The sequence below is a fragment of the Macaca nemestrina genome, chromosome 15 (genome assembly GCF_043159975.1).
Source record: "Macaca nemestrina isolate mMacNem1 chromosome 15, mMacNem.hap1, whole genome shotgun sequence".
In the NCBI taxonomy this organism is placed as follows: Eukaryota; Metazoa; Chordata; class Mammalia; order Primates; family Cercopithecidae; genus Macaca; species Macaca nemestrina.
Window position 1 is genome coordinate 106,487,800 of NC_092139.1, and position 20,639 is coordinate 106,508,438.

A 20,639-nucleotide genomic window follows, 5' to 3' on the forward strand; every position below is an offset into this window, starting at 1 on the left:
CACCAAGAGATCCTCGAAGTCGCTGTTTATCTGCAGATTTCCCGGAGAAACATAGTTCTGGGAGTGGGTGGAAGGGGCTTGAGGGCGGCACACACATGTAACCCCCATAAACATACGCCGCACACAATCTCTGTTTAGAAACCATCTGCCCAAGAACTCAGAATGTAGAGCCTAAGGGGGCTGGTACTTAGCTCTTCCTCCTGCCTGTTTTACAGATAAGAAAACCAAGGCACTGAGAGGGAATGTGATTAGTTTAAAGTCACAAGCAAGAACTCAAGCCTGTGCCTCCCAGCCTTTCTATTTCAGAGACTATTTTATTTTTTTTTATTTTATTTATTTTATTTTATTTTATTTTTTGAGACAGAGTTTTGCTCTGTTGCCCAGGCTGGAGTGCAGTGGCACCGCCTCGGCTCACTGCAACCTCCGCCTCCTGGGTTCAAGCAACTCTCCTGCCTCAGCTTCCCAAGCAGCTGGGACCACAAGCACGTGCCACCATAATTGGCTAATTTTTATATTTTTTAGTGGAGACAGGGTTTTGCCATGTTGGCCAGGTTGGTCTTGAACTCCTGACCTCAAGTGATCTGCCGGCCTCGGCCTTCCAAAGTGCTGGGATTACAGGTGTGAACCACCGTGCCTGACCTATTTCAGAGACTTTTTAGAGCTGGAAGTGTGTTTAGGGAGTATCTGGCCTGCTGCATCATTCATTGTACGGAGGGGAAAACCGAAGTTGGTGGGGGCGGGGCAGGGATTTGCCTGGGTCTGTGTCCTTCACTCTCTCTGAGCTTCTATTTGCTCATCTGTAAGATGGGAATGCGTACAGCCTCCATCATAGGACTGAAGACTGAATAAGCTAATATGTATCTAGTAAGTGTCTAATAAGTATTAGTTATTAGCAGCAGCAGCAGCAGTAGCAGTGAAGGTCTGGCAGCAAGTCTCCTGGCTATCTAGCCAGTCAGCAGGGCAAGTCTTAAGGACTGGCCTCCACGCCTCTCACTCTGGGGTTCCGAGGCAGAAATGGTCCAGGACAGTGACTAGCACAGGTACCGCCCTCACCTGTCAATTTTTTTTTTTTTTTTGAGACGGAGTCTCACTCTGTCGCCCAGGCTGGAGTGCAGTGGCGCAATCTCGGCTCACTGCAAGCTCCGCCTCCCTGGTTCACACCATTCTCCTGCCTCAGCCTCCTGAGTAGCTGGGACTACAGGTGCCCGCCACCACGCCCGGCTAATTTTTTGTATTTTTAGTAGAGACAGGGTTTCACTGTGTTAGCCAGGATGGTCTCAATCTCCTGACCTCGTGATCCGCCCGCCTCGGCCTCCCAAAGTGCTGGGATTACAGGTGTGAGCCACTGAGCCCGGCTCACCTGTCTTTCTCATGCTCCCGAAGGTGGGTGATGTCTGACCCCTCCAGATGGGTCTAGAGTTGATGATGAAGAACAAGGGCTCTAGAGCCAGACACTGGGCACCACTGCTGACTTGGGGCCAGTTCCTTAACCTCTCTGAACCTTGGTTTCTTTGTACCTCCCCCATAGAGATTTTAGGAGGATTAAATGAGATAATTCGCAGGGCCTGCCGCATAGTAAGTGCTCAGTAAGCGTTCGCTATGATGGTTATTTGGCTCCCGCTCCAGGCTGGGCGGAGGCAATCAGCTTGCCAGGCTGGGTTAAGGATGTGGTTTATGCCAAAGAAATGCTGTTGAAATTAATCTTGAAGTTCTGTTGTATATATACATTAAATTAACACAAAAATGGAACAGGGAACATGCATGCATGGCCTGTAGCCGCATCAATGGGCCAACTCTTGGAAAGTGGCTCCTGGCCTCAGCCATAAAAAGTCAATATTGGCCAGGCGCAGTGGCTCACGCCTGTAATCCCAGCACTTTGGGAGGCTGAGGCGGGCGGATTACCTGAGGTCAGGAGTTTGAGACTGGCCTGGCCAACATGGTAAAACCCCGTCTCTACTAAAAAAACAAGAATTAGCTGGGCGTGATGGTGGCACATGCCTGTAGTCCCAGCTACTCAGGAGGCTGAGGCAGGAGAATTGCTTGAACATGGGAGGTGGAGGTTGCAGTGAGCCAAGACTGCGCCACTGCACTCCAGCCTGGGCGACAGAGCTAGACTCTGTCTTTAAAAAAAAAAAAAAGTCGATATCCTCTGACCCAGTACCCAGTAATACCACTCCTGGGAATTCAGCCTAAAGAAATCAACAGACTCAAAAATAAACAAACAAACAGCTCTCTGCATGAAACGGATCCTGCAATGAACATCTGGAAGAAAAATAATTTAGAAACAACCTACATCTCCAGTAACAGGAGCTGGTCAAGTGACTGATGGATGCGGAGCTGCAGATGAATCCCAGGATATTATGGCGTCATTAAAATGGTAATTACACAGCAGCTCTCAAACAATGGCTGCATATGGATAAGGACCGAAAGGGGGCTGCAAAAAGGGAGAAAATGACGCAATCGAATGCAGTATTCTCCCCAAAACCTTTTGACTTATTTCAATGAACAACAATAACAACACAAGTAAAAATGGAAAAGAAGACATTTCCCCTAAGCCCTTAAATGTGGCTCCCACTTGAGGCTTTGGGGAGAGGACATGCCAATCAGACCTTCCCTTCCCTTTTGTAGGAGGGAGGTGATGCACGGATGTGCCTGGTGGGGCCAGCAGGGAAGTGTGACGTGCCTGGTGGGGCCAGCAGGGAAGTGTGACGATTATGGAAGCCCAGGTGGGGATAGGAAGGGGACAGAGTGTGAACAGGGATGGCTCCTGAGAGGAGGTGTCCTTGGAGTGGACTCTGAAATGAGGAGCAGGAATGTGCTGGGGGTGATCCAGGCAGAGGCAGGAATGAACTGAGAGAGGGGTCAGGAGGGGGGACGACATCCGAAGTGGTAGCTTAGGAGTGGACTGAGGAGCTTGCACCCTAGGAGAGCCCCATGGTGGGCTTAAGGAAGACCCTTGGGGCTGCCTGGAGAAGGATGGACGGAAGCGTGTGCCGGAAGTCATGAGACCAGAGATAAGGCAGCTGCGAGCGTGCAGAGATGAGGCCAGTAAGAACTGGGGGGAGAGGGAGGGGCCAAGGATGGTTTCTCAGGGCACGTGGAGGTACCCGGTTCAAGCTGAAACACAGTGTGGTTAGGGGGCTGATGGGACAACCAGAGGGAGATGCTCAGGAGGCTGATGTGTCGATGCCAAATCTGGAGCTTGGGAAGGAAACCTGGGCTGGACACTGAGTTTTGGTTTGGGGCCCCTCCGTGGAATGGGTGTGGGAAGCCTCAGGGCATGGCTGAGTGCACCCAGGGAAAGTGAGGGCCAAGAGGGGCATACCCCTTAAAGGAGGAGGACCCTGCAGGGAGACAGAGGCAGCAGACAGAGGGAGGAGGAGGGGTGCTGAGAGAGGCGGCTGGAAGCCCAGGTCATGGAGACCTGCAAGAGGGGATGATAGGCAGGGTCAGGTGTCAGAGAGGGTTCCACCAAGATAAGGACTGAGAAGTCCTCATTTATCATCTTGGGGACATTAGCAAGAGCACTTTCAGTGTATCCTGGGAGGGAAAGGAGACCCTGAAAATCTGAGGACTTTGAGGTTACTGAATGAGAAGAGAGGGGAGAGATTGGACAGTGGCTAATGGGTGCATGTGACTCCGCTGAGCCAATTGGTCTCACCCTGTGTCTGCTGGGCTCCAGCTCCAGCCCCAGACCCTCCTAGAGGCCCCCAAAAGACTAGCTGTGGCTGTTGCCACACTCAGAAGGCAGACGTGGTGGCCAAGCAGGCCCCTGCCCTTCTCTGTCTGTGGCTGCTGCACTCAGAAAAGAGGAGAAAGTATCCATGGGGAAGCCAGGGCTCCCCCAGCCTGGAAGGCTGACCTCTTGCCAAATCCCAGCGCCCAGGATCCCCCCAACCTCAGCGGGCTAACCGGAAGGGAGGCCACCCTGCCAAGTGCTGCAGGTGCTGGGGGCACAGCTCCAAGGCAGGTCCAAGCCTGCCAGCCCCAGACGTGGGAGGAGCCACCTGTGCCATCTGGGCGTGGGGAGAGGGGCTATGGCAGGCACGAGGAAGTTTATTTAATGAAAGTCAAAAATTGTTTTTTACATGACTAAAACCTGTTGCCTAAAACCTGTTTGCTCCTATTTTGAGTTTTGACTGTATTTTTAAAATGAGTAATATTATAGCTTAATGATAAAAATAGCAATCACTCAAATTGACTGAACATACCTGTGTCCCAGACACTATTCTTGGCCTTTCATATAAAGTACTTAATCCTCCTAATATCCCAATGAGGTAGGTGCTATTACTATCCCCATTTTACAGGTGAGAAAACTAAGACTTCCCTTCATTGCATACTTTCAGCTTTTTCCTGATTATTTTCAGGCTCTTGGTTCTCTTATCCTAGAAATCCACCAGAGCTGGAGTCGGGGAAGAGGTGGGTATGGGCCCGGCTTTTCTCCTGCTTCTGCCAGACCTCTTAGGACGTTTCTGAGCTGAGTTTTCTCATCTGTAAGGTGAGGGGTTGGCTGCAATGGCTGCCTGGCTGCACTCTGACACCCTGTAGGGAGAGTGCTGACACCAGTACAGGCATCTTTGAGGGCTGTCGGACCACAACATCCTCAGCCTTGCGAGTGGGCATCACCTGTGCTGGTTGCCCAGGATTTAACTTAAACAGCCCCGGGGGTAAGGGGTCCTTGCATTTACTCCCTGCCTCTCTCCTCCCTCCAACTTGCCTGATTCACTCCACCTGGGTGGAGGTAGCAGAGGGGGCAGCGCCGGCTTTGGCCTCTTTCTCCCTCTTCCTTCCACAGATCTGATTTTTTTGCTTAACCCCCTTCCTTGTGGTCTGGAAGTCAGTCCATGGCTGGGGTGGTGAATGTGTCCCGGATGTTTGTCCTGCCCAGTCTGTCTGCCTTGCACTTCTGGGAATCCCAAATTCATTCTTACAGGGAGGAAGGTGGCCATGGGACTCCAGGGGGGAAATGACTGGCCCAGGGTCACATGACAGCCAAGAGTGGGTTCCCCCATGCTGGACTCCTTATGTCTGAGCCCCAAGCCTGAGTCAGGAAAGCCTGGAAAAGGTGACTGGAGGAGGAGGAGCTCGGTGAGGCCTTGTTCGCCATTCAGCCCCCACCCAAGAGCTGTGGGCTTCCAGGTGTGTGAGGCTGGGTGCCTGGCACCTGAGCTCCTGCGGTTTGGGTCGTAGTCTGAGCCAGAGGGGGAGATTCAGGGTAGGGAAGTGATGAGGGGCACCCAGGTTTGTCTTATGGGGCACTCTGTTCCCGGCTCTGTGTAATGAGGGGAGGACCCCGAGTCCCTTGGACAGCGCTTCCATCTCCTGGCCAGAGTGTGAGGGTGGAGCTGGTGCTGATTTGGGGGTGTCCGAAAGAAGGGACATTTAATGAGGTCCTAGTACGTGCCAAGCATTTTCACACCCCTACATTTGATTCCATTTCCACTACAGGTGGACACTGTTATACCTATTTTACAGACACAGAAACGGAAGCTCAGAGAGGTGCCTGGAGAGGGAAAAGGGTGGGGAGCGAATCTTTCTGGCGCGTCCCCTGTGCCTCAGTCACCGTGCCAGACGCCTGCCCGCGTTCCCTATCGGAATCCCCCCGCCTTGCCAGCGAGGAAGGCGCGATCGTCCCCGGAATACAGACGGGAGACCGGAGACTCGGGGACCGCGGGGCGACCGCGGCGGGGCGGCCCCTCACACCACCCGGGCGGCTCCCCCGACGGCGCGCGGCGCTCACCTCCAGGCGGTCGATGCGGTCCCGCAGGGCGCGCACGGCGTCCTCCAGCTCCAGGATGAGCGCAGGAGAGTCCCAGGGCCCGTCGGCCATGGTGTCGCGGCGGGGTCCGGCACCCTGGAGGCCGCGCGGCAGGCCGCTCTCGCAGCGGCCCAGCTTGCCGGTGAGCTCACGGATGGTGTCCTGGTCGGCGCGGATGCGCGCCTCCTGCTGCAGCGCCGTCTGGCGCAGCTGCTCGGCCGTGTTCTGCAGCAGCAGCAGCTCTTCGCGCTCACCCGGCGCAGCGCCCGCCGCGTCCCCCTGCTGGGCCCCCGACGGGCAGGCGGCCGCCAGCGGCGTGCACAAGAAGCGGCTGAACAGGGGCCCGGGCGGCAGCGGGTGCGCGCTGGCCGCGGGTGCCCCGGGCAGCGCGGGGGGCCCGGCTGAGCCACCCGCGCCGTGCAGCGCGCTCAGGCTCCGCTGCGGGCCCGGGGACGCGGCGGCGCCCGAGGCGACCGAGGCGTTGTCGGCGCCGCCGGGCAGCGCCCGCGCTGGGCTGGCCGCCAGGGGCACGCTGGCGATGATGCAGATGACGGCACCGAGGAACGCCAGCATGCCCGCGGCCAGCAGCACGGCCAGGAACTTCAGCGTGAGGCGGGCGGCGGGGGAGCCCGAGGCCCCCGGCAGGCGCGGCGGCGGGGTTGGGGCGCGGAGCCCTGGCGCGCTGGGCCGAGCGGGGCAGGCGCTGGAGCCGGAGCCGGAGCCGGAGCTGTCGCCGCGGCCGCTGCTGCCGCCGCTCTGAGCCCGGGCGGCGGGAGGAGGAGAAGGCGGCAGGCGGCGGGGAGGGGGAGCGGGCGCGGCGGCCCCGCCCCACTCGCTCCCCCGGGCCGGCCCTGGCCCAGCCCCGCACCCGTTCCGTGCCGGGCGCCGGGCTGGGGGCGCCGCCGGGGATGCGGCGAGGAGCGAGGGCAGCACCTGGGACCTTATCTTGTCGCGGTCACAGCGCAGGGGGCGGCGACCCGAGGGCCGCGCGGCGGGGCTCCTGGGTGACCCCCATCCCAACCCTCCGGTGCTCTGGCCCCCTCCCCAAGCCGGTTATGCTCACAGCCACCCAGGAGGGAGCTCTCCTCCGGGAGGGGCTCTGCGCTGGGGGCGCCACAAGCTCGGTCGCAACTGAGCTTCGCCCTGGACAGGCTCACAATAGAAATAAGGAAACTGAGGCACCGGAGGTCAGGCCGCTGTCCAAGGTCACCAGGTGGCTGCGTTGGAGCCGCCTGCGAGCTCAGGCACGTTTCACTGGACCAGACTGTGGATGGGGCTGGAGTGGGAGCGGTTAGAGGAGAAGAGGCCAGTTTTGGGGGTTGGGGGAGGCGCGGATTTTGACCTAAGTTACTGACCTAACTTACTGAGATACTGTGGCCATCTGCCCATCACCCCCACCTCCAACGTTCTGAAGGAGCAGAGTTCACTCCCCACCACCCTCATTACAAAATCTTCCTGTGATCTCAGAGGCTGATGGAAATTCTCTCCTCTGAATCCTTGGGGGCTTAGAGCATCACAGGTCCAGAGAACGCCTCCCCGCCCCCCACTGCAGTCTGCCTTCGTTGGCAAGCGATGCCACGTGCCTGGTGGGCATGTGGACCAGGCCCAGAAGGAACAGCAGGAATGGGAGTGGGCTGTGCTGTGGGGGTGGCGGAGGAGCGTTTTACTTTCTCCTGTCAAAAATGTCTATATATATTTTGTTGAAAATTAACTTTGCAATTAAAAACTTAAAAACAATCCTACTATCCTCCACAATTTATCTCCAGCTCCAATTTTCCATGAGGCCTTTCCTGACCAATATGGATTCCCAGGGCTGGAAGGGCGCTGGGAGGGCTGTGATTATTCCCAGCCCTGTCTCTCTTCCAAGCCTGCATTTTTGACTTGAAGGGAAGGAGCAAACCAGGATCTCTGGTCCACCACGGCTACCACTGTGGTTTCGAGTGGACTTCACATAGCACTGGTGGTGCGGAGAGACCAGAATGTTTCCCAGGAGGCCACAGCCCTGGGGGACACTCTGCAGCCACTGAGATTTTGTCCAGTGTTCCCAGGCACACGTGCTCCACCTCCCTCCACACACGTTAGGATGGTGTCCACTCTGCTCACCCATCTCTAGGAGCCAGGGATTTTCATCCATACCTGAGTTGTGAAAGAGGAGCGAAGCAAACACAAGCGCTGCATGCCAGGAACCCGAGTGCTGTGTGTGCGTGGATGTGTGCTGGCACTCACTGAAGCTGTGACCTCAAAACCCAGTGCAGGCAGCTGGGCTTGGAGGAAGCGTCTTATGGACAGAGAAATGGGCTGGGCTCTTGGAAGGTAAAGGCCAGCGGTAGGCCCTGCTAAAGTCCTGGGGATGCATGAGGCATCGGGACTCCTGGTATATCTACACGTGTGCTGTGAAGACAGAAGCACAGAGATAGCATCTCCAGGAGAAACTGTCATAGGAAGTCCAGGGAAGGACAGGAGATGCCAAGAGAGAGGGCTGCTGCCAAGAGCAGCAGAGCCACTGTGACTGGGGCACCAAATGGTGCTACCTTTACCTGAGCTGCCCCCTGAGACTTTGGGGACAGTTTGGATAAATGGGTCCAGAGGCTGGAGTCAAATCTTGTTTAAACTGGTCTGTTGATCCCCTAGAATGACTTTATTTATTTTTATTTTTTTGAGACAGAGTCTCGCTCTGTCACCCAGGCTGCAGTGCAGTGGCATGATCTTGGTTCACTGGAACCTCTGCCTCGCAGGTTGAAGCGATTCTCTTGCCTCAGCCTCCCAAGTAGCTGGGACTACAGGTGCACACCACCACGCCCAGCTAATTTTTGTATTTTTAGTAGAGATGGAGTTTCAACATGTTGGCCAGGCTGGTCTCGAACTCCTGACCTCAGGTGATCCACCTGCCTTGGCCTCCCAAAGTGTTGGGATTACAGGCGTGAGCCATGGCGCCCGGCCTCTCCCTTCTTCCTTGACCCATCTCTATCCCCAGCACTAAGCATGAAGCCTGCTCAGGGAAGCTTCTCGGTGAATGTTTGCTGAACTAGTTTCCTGATGCCGCTGCTGCAGGCAGAGGAAGGAGGAGAGGACAGAGAGGTCCCAAAGCCCATTTCTCCTAGGTCTTGGGAGAGACCCCCCCTTAATCCTAACACAGGATTCCTCAAGGGATGGTCAGAGAAGTATTCTCGGGGGAACTTCCCTAAAACTGGAATAGTTCCTATATTTTCCCTCTGAATTGTCATGACTCCTAGTTTTTTTTTTTTTTTAATTTCTTCACTTTCATTCCATTCTTAGGCTAAGGGAATTCTGCCATATATAACAAATATAGGAATTCATTTTAGAAAATATGTTTTGAGACCTACATTGTGCCAGGCATAGTGCCAAGCCTGGGGAAAGCTGGGAACTAGACAAGCTCACACAGTTTATATTCCAGTGGGGAGGCAGGCAGTAAACAAATGAATAGCTAAGTAAACAAGTTAATTTCCAATAATGATGAGAATGACAAAGAAAAGTCTTAAAGTGATGTTATAGAAAGTTACAGGAAGTGGGAAGCGGGGAATTGGGAAGTGGGCAGTATTTATAAGGTGGTCAGACCTAAATGACCCGGGAAAACAGCCATGCAGAAGTCTGGGGGAAAGATGGTGTATTCCAGGCAGAGGGAACAGCCAGTGCAAAGGCCCTGGGGCAGAAAGAAGCGTGGTATGTTTCAGAAACAGAAGGAACAGAGTGGGGCTAGAGCAGAGTGAGATGTAGGGGAGGGAGGAAGCTGGGCAGGAAGGTGGGGGCCGTGTAGAGATTTACAGGCTCTGGGAAGGGAGTGGGTCTGATTCCTTTACCTGAGCTGCCCCCTGAGACTCTGGGGACAGTTTGGATAAATGGGTCCAGAGGCTGGAGTCAAATCTTGTTTAAATTGGTCTGTTGATCCCCTAGTATGATTTTATTTTTTATTTTTGAGACAGAATCTCGCTCTGTCACCCAGGCTGCAGTGCAGTGGCGTGATCTCGGCTCACTGGAACCTCTGCCTCGCAGGTTGAAGCGATTCTCTTGCCTCAGCCTCCCAAGTAGCTGGGACTACAGGTGCACACCACCATGCCCAGCTAATTTTTGTATTTTTAGTAGAGATAGAGTTTCAACATGTTGGCCAGGCTGGTCTCGAACTGCCAGAGTGGTCTTTTAAAAACACAAAGCAGGTGATATCACTTCTCTACTTCAGCCCTCCAGCTGAGTTACAAAGAGATAAGAGAGGGTTGGGAGCGTTGGCTCACGCCTGTAATCCCAGCACTTTGGGAGGCCAAGGTCAGGAGTTCTAGACCAGCCTGGCCAACATGGTGAAACGCCATCTCTACTAAAAATACAAAAATGAGCCAGCTGGTAGTGGTGCATGCCTGTAATCCCAGCTACTCGGGAGGCTGGGGCAAGAGAATCATTAGAGCCTGGGAGGCAGAGGTTGCAGTGAGCCGAGATCACGCCACTGCACTCCAGTCTGGGTGACAGAGACCCTGTCTCAAAAATGAAAACAAAAAAACAAGAGGAAATGTGGGAGGGGGGTGGACAATTGGAGGGCTATGCCTCCATCCAGGTGCTTCTCCAAGTAATGGCAACTTGGAGTTGTCAGTGGTAGAAAGATGTGGATGGATTGCAGATTTGTTTTACAGGTAGCGTTTATCAGTTGGACTCTCCAGGAAGCAAACACTGAGATGGGGCCAGAAACAGAATCGGGCAGGGAGAGTCTCCGACTTCAGTGCTGATCTAAGAAAGTGTTGGCCACCCCAGTAGGGAGCTCTGGGGCTGAGATTGCCCAGGAGGGAGTTTTTGCATCAGGCACAAGTGGCTTGTCTCTGTGGTGCCCTTTTCACCCTGAGTCATTGGCTGGAAGCTTCCCCAGAAGAGCAAGGCTTCAGCTCAGAAGCTGAGGTGGATCACAAAGTTGGAGAGCATCTGCTAACTGCCCCATCTGCTGCTGAGTGGCAAATTTGTGGTTAAATGGAGAGCTGAGGGGGCCCCTCCCTGGCTGCCATGGTCCATTCCTTACACCAAGGTCCAGTTCTCCATACACGGTCAGGAGTAGTCCCTCCAAGGTCCCCGTGGCCTCTCTTCCTGAGGGACATCTGGAAGGGGGAGGTTAGTGGGAAGAACACCAGCCTCCGCTGCTGCAGTTGGTTTCAGTCTGCAAGAGGCATCATGGATTCCTCCCCTGTCCATCTAATCATTCTCCCAGTCATTGACTCTGCTGATAAAAGGGGCAAGAACATTCTTTCATTCCCCAGAGCCTAGGAAAGTCTACGGTACAACATATTTTCTCAATAAATGTTTTTTGAGGCCAGGCATGGTGGCTCATGCCTGTAATCCCAGCACTTTGGGAGGCGAAGGCAGGAGAACGTCTTGAGTCCAGGAGTTCAAGACTAGCCTGGGCAACATGGTGAAACCCTGTCTCTGCAAAAAATACAAAAATTACCCGGGCATGGTGGCACGCACCTGTCGTCCCAGCTACTTGAGGGGCTGAGGCAAGAGGATCTCTTTAGTCCAAGACGTCGGGGCTGCAGTAAGCTGTGCTTGTGCCACTGCACTCCAGCCTGGGTGACACAGCGAGACACTATCTCAATACAAAAATAAAAATAAAAGTTTTTTGAACTGAGATACACTTTTAAAAGAGGGGAAGAGAGAGAAAGAGGAATTGCACAGGAAAGGCCTTTAGACTGTAATCAAGTCATTTCTAAAAGATGGGTGATGGGATGCTAATTAGGTAACTGGTGGTTTCACCAGGCACATGGCAGAGCCAGGATTTGAACACAGGCTTTAGGTGATGAACTCATCCCAGCTGGCCTGGAATTTTCCCAGTGTCAGCACTGAAATGCTTGCATCCTGAGAAACCTCTCAGTCCTGGGCAAACACGGACAGTTGGTCACCCTGGCTATCTTCAAACCCATTCTCCCACCACACTCTCTCAGTGCTGGTATATATCACCTAGCAATGAAACACACACATCTTTCTCTTCCCTCGACCCCCATCCTTCCCTCTCCTCTAGCATCTGCCTCTTTCCCTGCTGCCTGCAGACTGTGAGCTCCTTGAGGGCAGGGACCAGCTGCAGCACCCTCCTCTCTGTGACTCCAGGGCTGGCACTCGCGGGTGCTCAAACTCCCAGTGAAGGAGTTTGGGGAGACTGGTGGGATTACGGATGTGAACCACCACGCCTGGCCTCAAAAAACATTTATTGAGAAAACATGTACCTCTTGGGGTGTACTTGTGAACAAAGGGTCCTTTTCCCCAGGGGGTGGTAAAGAGGTTGGGGACAAAGAGAGTGTCTGTGTCCGTCCTGAAGTCTCCAACTAGGTCCGGTCTCAAGACCTGAGCTGCCTCAGTCTCCTCATCTGTAAGGTAGAGCCAGTGGTACCTATGTGTAGGATTATAATGGGAAGGAAATGAGGCCAGGTGAGACGTGTGTATAATCTCTCCCAGGGACTCAAGGCAGTGACCATTTCCTACCATACTGCTGTGTATTACCGGTGCAAGGCTCAGTACTTGCTATACCTTCCTTATTTATTCCTAGCATATATTAGGTGCTCAATAAATGTTCATTCCCTTCTTGATGTCTTTGCCTTTGATTGCCCAGGCTTAGTCCCTAGTTGCTCTGCCCTTTCTTGGTTCTCCTCCCGCCCCCGTTCTGAGCAGAGGTGGGGAATCATTCAGATGAAGGATCGTACGTATATTCAATCAACACACGCCAGTCTGAGGGCTTCCAAGTGGGGTGCAGGGTTCAGCTGGGGCCCAGAAGTGTTCACACATCAGTAGTGGATGCTGATATTGGGAACCCAGACCAGAGAGGAGGGCAGAAGCCAGGAAAAAGAGAGCTTTCCTCTCCAGGGAAGCCCAGAGATTTCCATCCAGAGTTTCTGCCTCCCTGGAAGCAGCAAAAGGAGCCAATCCAGCTCGCAGATTTGGGCAGGAAACAAGGACATCTGTTCCCACACAGGCTCAGGAGGGGCCGAGAACCGAGGAGGAAACGTGTGTCCACCTTGTGGGGGGCCCTCGGTGTTGGCTGGAAAGTGCGTGCCTGAGTCCAGGCCCGGGAAAGAAAGACCAGGAGGAGTGGCCGGCCAAGGATGCTGTAGGGGTGGGGTGGGGGTGCCCCTCACTGTCTCAAGGGCCTCCTGCAGCCCCTGCTTGCTGGTCTGTTCCTCCTGCCACTTTTTACTGTACTGGGCTCTCGCCTGTGGCAGCCCTGGAACTCTACAGTATAATCTTTCCACGTCACAGATGAGAAAATCAAAGCTCAGAGACATTCAGTCATTTGCCCTGAGGCCCCTGGTCTGTGGGGGTACTGCTGGCATTTGAACCCAGAAGTTGTCAGACTCAGGTTCCCCAGCTCACGTTCTGACACTCCCCTTCAAAATGTCTGTGGACTGGTCCCTGCTGGGTGAGGAGGCAGCCAAGTCCATCCTGGGAAGCCCCGTCCTCCCTTTACTCTCCCCCTTCCCCTCTGGAGCACGTCTCAAAACAGCCACCATGGCCCCCCGCTTGGCTCACCAGTGGTCCCAGCACCAGTTTCTGTTGCACTATCTGTAATGTGTTTCCCCGACGAGGCTGTGGACTCCTCAAGGCCTCAAACCTTATGTTCTCCATATGTGGGTCACTGGCACCCAGGGCATGTCCAGGGTACATTTGATTCCTGCCCAATGGACCCTAAGGAGTGGTGGCCACCTCTGCAGCTCCTCTAGGAAAGGCATTTTCCGGTGGCCCCCAGGGTTCTGCAGCCACTGCACTCGGAGGCAGGGAAGCTGAGTCCTTGGGCTCCGGGAAACTTCCTTTCCTCATATGTAAAATAGGTACGCATAAACCTAACCGGCGTATGGTGAGGTGGAGGCACCTGAGATCTCACCTGGGTGGCCATTTGTGTGTGTCCAGCGAGGAACCAAGGGTACCTGGCAGCTCCTCCTCAAATACCATCTGTCTCCCGATCTAGCTTAAGTATCCAAGGCGAGCCCTAGAAGTGGGGGGTAGGTTGAGAGATTCTGCAGGCTGGAAGAAGGGACTACACATGAAGCCAGGGTGGGGTGGGCAGTGCTGCCAGCCGGGCCCCTCCCTGCTCCTGCCCCTCGACCTTGCCAGCCCACAGGCCCATCTTGGGCTGGGTCCAGGCTTGGCTCTTTCTCTTCTCTGAAATTTGCCTGCCACCAGCACTAGCCACAGCCACTTACAAAGACACCTCCCTCTCCAGCCTCCCACCACACACGTGGCTCCCTAGCCACTCAGCCTTGAAGGGGTGAGGGACCAGGAGCATTTTTTTTTCTCAGCCCCTTTGCAATGCTACACTTTGGAATGGGTACTTGGTCTCCATTGTCCTCAGCTTTGGGGGTCTAGGCTGGAGGGGGACAGCAGGGTTGGAGAGGAAGGAACGGATCCGAGTGACATTTCCATTAAGGGGTCAGTTAGTCACAAACGCTGGTGGCTGGCTGGAAAGGAATGAGTCAAACACAAGGCCTGGGGTTCAGGTCCCATCGGGGAAGCAGATGAGTAAGGCAGCCTGTCGGGGGGTGCACTTTGCAGTCGGGTTTTAAATGTGGAGTCTGAGGGCATTGCATCAACGTGGAGTGGAGTAATTGAAATATGGACTTTGAAGTCAAGGAGTTGGATTTTAATCCCAGCTGCACAACTTACTAATAGAGTCACCTGGAGCAAGTGACTCAGCCACTCTCTCCGGTTTCCTTGGCTGCACCATGGGAGGATTTATGCAAGAGTGAAATGCGAGTGTGCAGCTCAGAGCCCGGCTCGTGGAGCGCTCAGCAGAGCCCCCTGCAATTTCAAAAGGAAGGGGTATTATGATCCTTTCTCATTTCATATATGGGGAAACTAAGGCATGGAACAAATATGCACATATTCCCAGGGCCCTGTACAGCCAGGCTGTCCAGCCCCAATGACTGTGCCCTTAACCATAGTGCTATGCACAGAACAGTGTTGGTGTGGTGGTTAAGGATGATGGCATGGGGTCAAATCCTGGCTCTGTCTCTCCAGAATTTCTAAGCAAGTAATCACATTTCGGAGCCTCAGTTCCCTTATCTGTATATTGTGTGTACTGTGCTCTCTGGTGCTATGGTTAGAATATTTGTTCCATCCAACACTCATGTTGAAGTTTAATCGCTAATGTGGGGGTATTGAGAAACAGGGCTCTTAAGAGACGATTGGGTCTTGAGGGCTCCGCTTTCATGAATGGGTTAATCCATTCATAGATTAGTGGATTAAGGGGTTACCATGGGAATGGGGCTGTGGAGAAGCTGGCAGGAGGGAGACATGAGGTAGTCCTCTCAGCCCCCTCACCCTGTGATGCCCTGTGCCATCTCAGGACTCTGTAGAGTCCCCACCAGCAAGAAGGCCCTCACCAGACACAGCCCCATTGACCTTGAGCTTCTTAGCCTCCATAACTGTAAGAAATAAGTTCCTTTCCTTTACAAATTACCCAGTATCAGATATTCTGTTTTAAGCAACAGAAAACAAAACAGACAAAGACATCTGGGTTGTGGGGATTTAATGAATCGGTTAGTGTAAAGTCCACTCAGAACGTATTAGCTATCCTTAGAGTAATTCTGAGTTCAAAAGGATAATTAGAGGGAGCCCCCTCCCCCATTTTACAGGAGATGATACAGAGACCAGAAAGGGTGATTGACCAGGCTGAGGTCACACAGCTGGAAGAGCTAGGACTCAAGCCACTGTTTTCCTACTCGCCTCAAGCTGTTACATGGGAGGAGGACACCGAGAATTGGTGAGCAGATAGCTGGGATGCCAGACTGGAAGTCAGAGTTGTGGTCACGTCTGGACAGAGATCTAGAAGGTGTGTCTTCTTACTCACCACCTCCTTTAATCCAAATAAACCTGCCAAGTAGGGGGTCCTAGTCTCCTTCCCAGCTGAGGAGCACTGAGGCCTGGAGAGGAGAAGTGACCGAGAGGCTTCAAACCAGGCCACCTGTCTCATGGACGAGGGTCTCTTTATGGTGCCTGAGTTTGAAAGGCAGGCAGGCAGGCAGATGAGCTCCCCGGAGGGAACCAGAGATGATAAGAGCAGAAGCCTTCCACAAGGGCACCAGAGCACACAGACCAAACCGTGTGTGCTGGCAGAGACTGCCAAGGGAGCTAGCGAGTGACGATCATTTTAATGAGTCCCCTTGGGGGACAGGGTCCACATTTGCCTTTTCCAAAGTGTGTCCTGTTTCCTTGCTCACGGCTGGGAGTATCTGAGCCTTTACCGAGAACTCCTAGGGATATCCAGATCTCCTCTGAAAGAGCCTGTTGCTGGCGCTGCAGTTTCAAACCCTGAGGCGTGATAGGCAGGAGAAGCTGGTGGGGGGCTTGTCCTTATTTCACAGGACTGAGGACCCCTGCCACCCGGCTTTGTTCTGTTTCCATCAGCCCACCCTGGCTCTGCACCAATGTTTCTCAGGCCCTTGTGTTCATAAAGGCTGATTGCTGGCGGCTGTCATTTAAATGGAGGCTCATGTCTTTGTCAAGCTCTGAGCTCACTCATCCTTTGGAAAAGACAGAAAAGACTTTGGTGCCAATTTGTTCTAATGAAGGCCACATCCTTTCTAGAGGGATCAGAGGGATCTGTTCTCATCCAGCTTTAAGTCAGATTGACTGTGCGCCCCTGCGTGTCTGCCCGCTATTAGGAATGTTCACATTCATCCTTGAATCTCACTGTCCTAAAGATTTCAGAAGGTTGGGGAGGGAGCAAGATGCAGGGGAGACAGCTCTGGGTTACTGTCCAGATAGATGAAGTTTTGGGTTTTAGTTACTTTTTTGCTATTGATTTTGTTTTGTTTTTCAATTTTTTAATCATAGTAAAATATGTTACAATAACAAAATTTACCATCTTAACCACTCTTTATTTTTTAGAGGCAGGGTCTTGCTCTGTCACCCAGGCTAGGGTGCAGTGTTACGATCATGACTCATCGCAGCCTTGACATCCTAGGGTCAAGTGATCCTCCCACTTCAGCCTCCTGAGTAGCTGGGACTACAGGCACGCACCACTATGCCCGGCTAATTTTTCTATTTTTTGTAGAGATGGGGTTTTGCCATGTCGCCCAGGGTGGTATCAGACTCCAGGCCTCAAGGGATCCACATCTCAACCTCCCAAAGTGCTGGGATTACAGGCATGAGTCACTGCGCTCAGCTCCATCTTAACCATTTTTTAAAAATTTTAAGTTCTGGGATATATGTACAGAATGTGCAGGCTTGTTACATAGGTATACATGTGCCATGGTGGTTTGCTGCATCTATCGACCCCTCATCTAAATTTTAAGCCCCGCATGCATTAGCTATTTGTCCTGATGCTCTCCCTCCCCTCCCCACCTCCACCCCTTGACGGGCCCGGTGTGTGTGGTTCCCCTCCCTGTGTCCATGTGTTCTCATTGTTCAACTCTCACTTATAAGTAAGAACATACAGTGTTTGGTTTTATGCTCCCATGTTAGTTTGCTGAGGATGATGGTTTCCAGCTTCATCCATGTCCCTGCAAAGGCCATGATCTCATTTCTTTTTATCACTGCGTTAACCATTCTTAAGGGTATAGTGGAGTGGCATTACACACATTCACATTGTTGTGCAACCATCACCACCATCCATCCCAGAAATCTTTTTGTCTTGTAAAACTGAAATTTCAGACCAGGCACAGTGGCTCACGCCTGTAATCCTAGCACTTTGGGAGGCCGAGGCAGGTGGATCATGAGGTCAGGAGTTCGAGACCATCCTGGCCAACATGGTGAAGCCCTAGCTCTACTAAAAATACAAAAATTAGCCGGTCATGGTGGCATGCGCCTGTAGTCCCAGCTACTTGGGAGGCTGACGCAGGAGAACGGCGTGAACCCAGGAGGCGGAGCTTGCAGTGAGCCAAGATCACGCCATTGCACTCCAGCCTGGGTGACAGCGAGACTCCATCTCAAAACAATAAATAAATAATAAATAAATAAAAACAAATAATAAATGTAAAAATAAATACATAAATACAACTGAAACTTCATACCCATTAAACACTAACTCCACATCCTCCCTCCTCCTAAGCTCCGGACAACCACCATTCTACTATCTCTGTATGATTTTGGCTACTCTAAATATCTCATGTAGGTGGAATCATACAGTATATGTCTTTCTTATGACTGGCTTACTTGACTTCGCATCATAGCCTCAAGGTTTATTCACATTGTAGCATGTCAGAATTGCCTGTCTTTTTGTGTATGTGTATTGCCTTTCTTGTATGTGTATGTCACCTTTTGCTTCTCCATTCTTCCACTGATGGACACTTGAGTTCCTTCCACATTTAGCTATTGTGAGTAATGCTTCTATGAACATGGGTATACAAATATCTTCTCCAGACTCTGCATTCAATGCTTTTGGGTATATATCCAGGAATGCAATTGCTGGATCACATGGCATTTTTAATGTTTTGAGGAACTGCTATACCACAGCAGCTATTCTATTTTATATTCCTACCAACAGTGCACAAGGGTTCCAAGTTATCCACATTCTTGCCAACATTTTTTTTTAAATAGTAGCCATCTTAATAGGTATGAGTTAGCCGGGAGCGGTGGCTCATGCCTGTAATCCCAGCACTTTGGGAGGCTGAGGTGGGTGGATCACTTAAGGTCAGGAGTTTGAGACCAGCCTGGCCAACCTGGTGAAACAGCATCTCTACTAAAAATACAAAAATTATTTGGGCGTGGTGGTGTGCGCCCGTAATCCCAGCTACTTGGGAGGCTGAGGCAGAAGAATCACTTGAACCTGGGAGGCGGAGGTTGCAGTGAGCCAAGATCACGCCACTGCACTCCAGCCTGGGCAACAGAGTAAAGATTCTGTCTCAAAAAAAAAAAAAAAAAGGTATGAGTTGACATGTCATTGTAGTTTTGATGTACATTTCCCTAATGGTTAGTGATGTTGAGCATCTTTTCATGTGACCTTTGACTATTTGTATATCCTATTTGGAGAACTGTCTATTCAAGTTCTTTGCCTATTTTGAATCAGGCTTTGGTTTTTGTTGTTGTTGTTGCTGCGTTTTAATTCTCTACATATTCCGGTATCAATCCCTTATCAGATACATGATTGGCAAATATTTTCTCCCATACTGTGGGTTGACTTTTTACCCTGTTAATAGTCTCTTAATGCATAGAAATTTTAAAATTTTCATGAAGTCCAACTTATCTACTTTTTTCTTTAGTTTCCTACGTCTTTGGAGTCATATCCAAGAAATCTTTGCCAAATCCAGTGTCGTGAAGCTTTTGCCCTATATTTTCTTCTCAAAGTTTTTTAAGGTCTTACATTTCAGTCTTTGATTCATTTTAAGTTTTGTATATGGCATTAGGTAAGGATACGACTTCCTCCTTTTGTATGTGGATATCCAGTTTTCCTAGCACTGAAAAGACTGTCCTTTCACCACTGAATGGTTTTGGCACCCTTGTCAAAAATCACCTGACCACACATGTGAAGGTTTATGGTGGGGTCTCTTTTCTATTCCTTCGGTCTATAAGCCCATCTTTACGCCAGTACAACACTGTTTAGAGTCCTGTTTCCTATTGATTTTTAACTAATTATACATGATCTGAGATGCCAATTTCTTGAAAATTATTGAGACTTGCTTCATCTCCTGCCACATGATATACACGATAATTTTAGAAATTTTTTGTTTGTTTTGTTTTTCCCTGAGACGAAGTCTCACTCTGTCTTCCAGGGTGGAGTACAGTGGCACAATCTCGGCTCACTGCAACCTCTGCCTCCTGAGTTCAAGTGATTCTCCTGCCTCAGCCTCCCGAGTAGCTAGGATTACAGGCATGTGCCTCCATGCCCAGCTAATTTTTGTATTTTTAGTAGGATGGCATTTTGCCATGTTGGCCAGGCTGATCTCGAACTCCTGACCTCAGGTGATCTGCCCACCTCGGCCTCCCGAAGTGCTGGGATTACAGGCATGAGCCACTGTGCCTGGCAGTTTTAGGAAATCTTCAATGCATGTTTGAAAATAATGTGTTGGGTGCAGGATTCTGTATGTACTGTTGGCTGTTTTGCTATTTGTCTTTGTGGCTTGTGTGTTTTGTAATTTTGGATAGTGAGCTCACATTTACAACGGTTTTATCTGTGAGAATCCTGTGTGGCCTTTACTGTGGGTAGGGCCATCCACAGAGGCTTGCATTTGCTACTAGTAGTCACATGTCTGTGATGTAACTCACCCCAGGGTTTTTTTTAATATTAATTTCTATACTTGGGAGTCCTGGGACCATGTGGGTAATACAAATTCAAACCTTAAATTCGTGTTAGTGAAGGTCTAGAGTTAAAATTTCTCAAGAGATCATTCTTTTTAAATTTTTTCCAGCAGAGCCAGAAACAAGACTACAACTTTTTCCTCTTCTCCCTTTGTGACAGGCTGATCTTTCCCCACCATTTGCTTTTTCATTGAGGATATGGGTCCAGTTTTATTCTGGTTCCAGATTTCTGTTGGCAAGAGTCCCAGGCCTTGTCTCCTATCCCTCCCTCCACAGGTGTAAAATCCAAGCTCCTTTGGTTACCAACATTAGCAAAAGCCACCACCTCCCACGCCCATCTCCTGCCTCCCTTTGCCACCCATAGGCTCACCCTGCAGGACAGCCAAAGAATAAACATCTGCCTGTCACTCTGATTTTTGGCTTTTGTCTTTGTTTTTGGTACCTGGGGATTTTTTTTTTTTTAATCTTGGAAACTCAGTTGGGTATTTGAAAGAATGTTTATGTTTTATCCAGTCTTTAAGTATAGACAGAAAGTTAGCAGGACAGAAGGTTCTATCTTTTCATGCCTCAGACCTGGGTTCCATTCTCTCTGCCTCTGAGTGATTTTGCGGAGCATCGCCACCCCACAACTCTCAGGCCTCGCCTTGCACCTATCCGATGGGATTAATCA

The 20,639-nt window shown here is 51.6% G+C and overlaps 1 protein-coding gene across 1 annotated transcript in view; it reads right to left on the minus strand.

Moving 5' to 3' along the window:
• Positions 1-15,154, minus strand: part of LOC105464551 (neuronal pentraxin receptor) — a 35,476-nt gene extending 20,322 nt beyond the window's left edge. The window contains exons 1-4 of the mRNA XM_071078932.1: positions 15,115-15,154; positions 11,968-12,108; positions 6,941-7,034; positions 5,741-6,758 (exon numbers count right to left, since the gene is read on the minus strand). Coding sequence (XP_070935033.1) covers positions 5,741-6,758; positions 6,941-7,034; positions 11,968-12,108; positions 15,115-15,154 — 1,293 coding nt within the window. The remainder of the gene's footprint in view (positions 1-5,740; positions 6,759-6,940; positions 7,035-11,967; positions 12,109-15,114) is intronic.
• Positions 15,155-20,639: the final 5,485 nt, after the last annotated feature.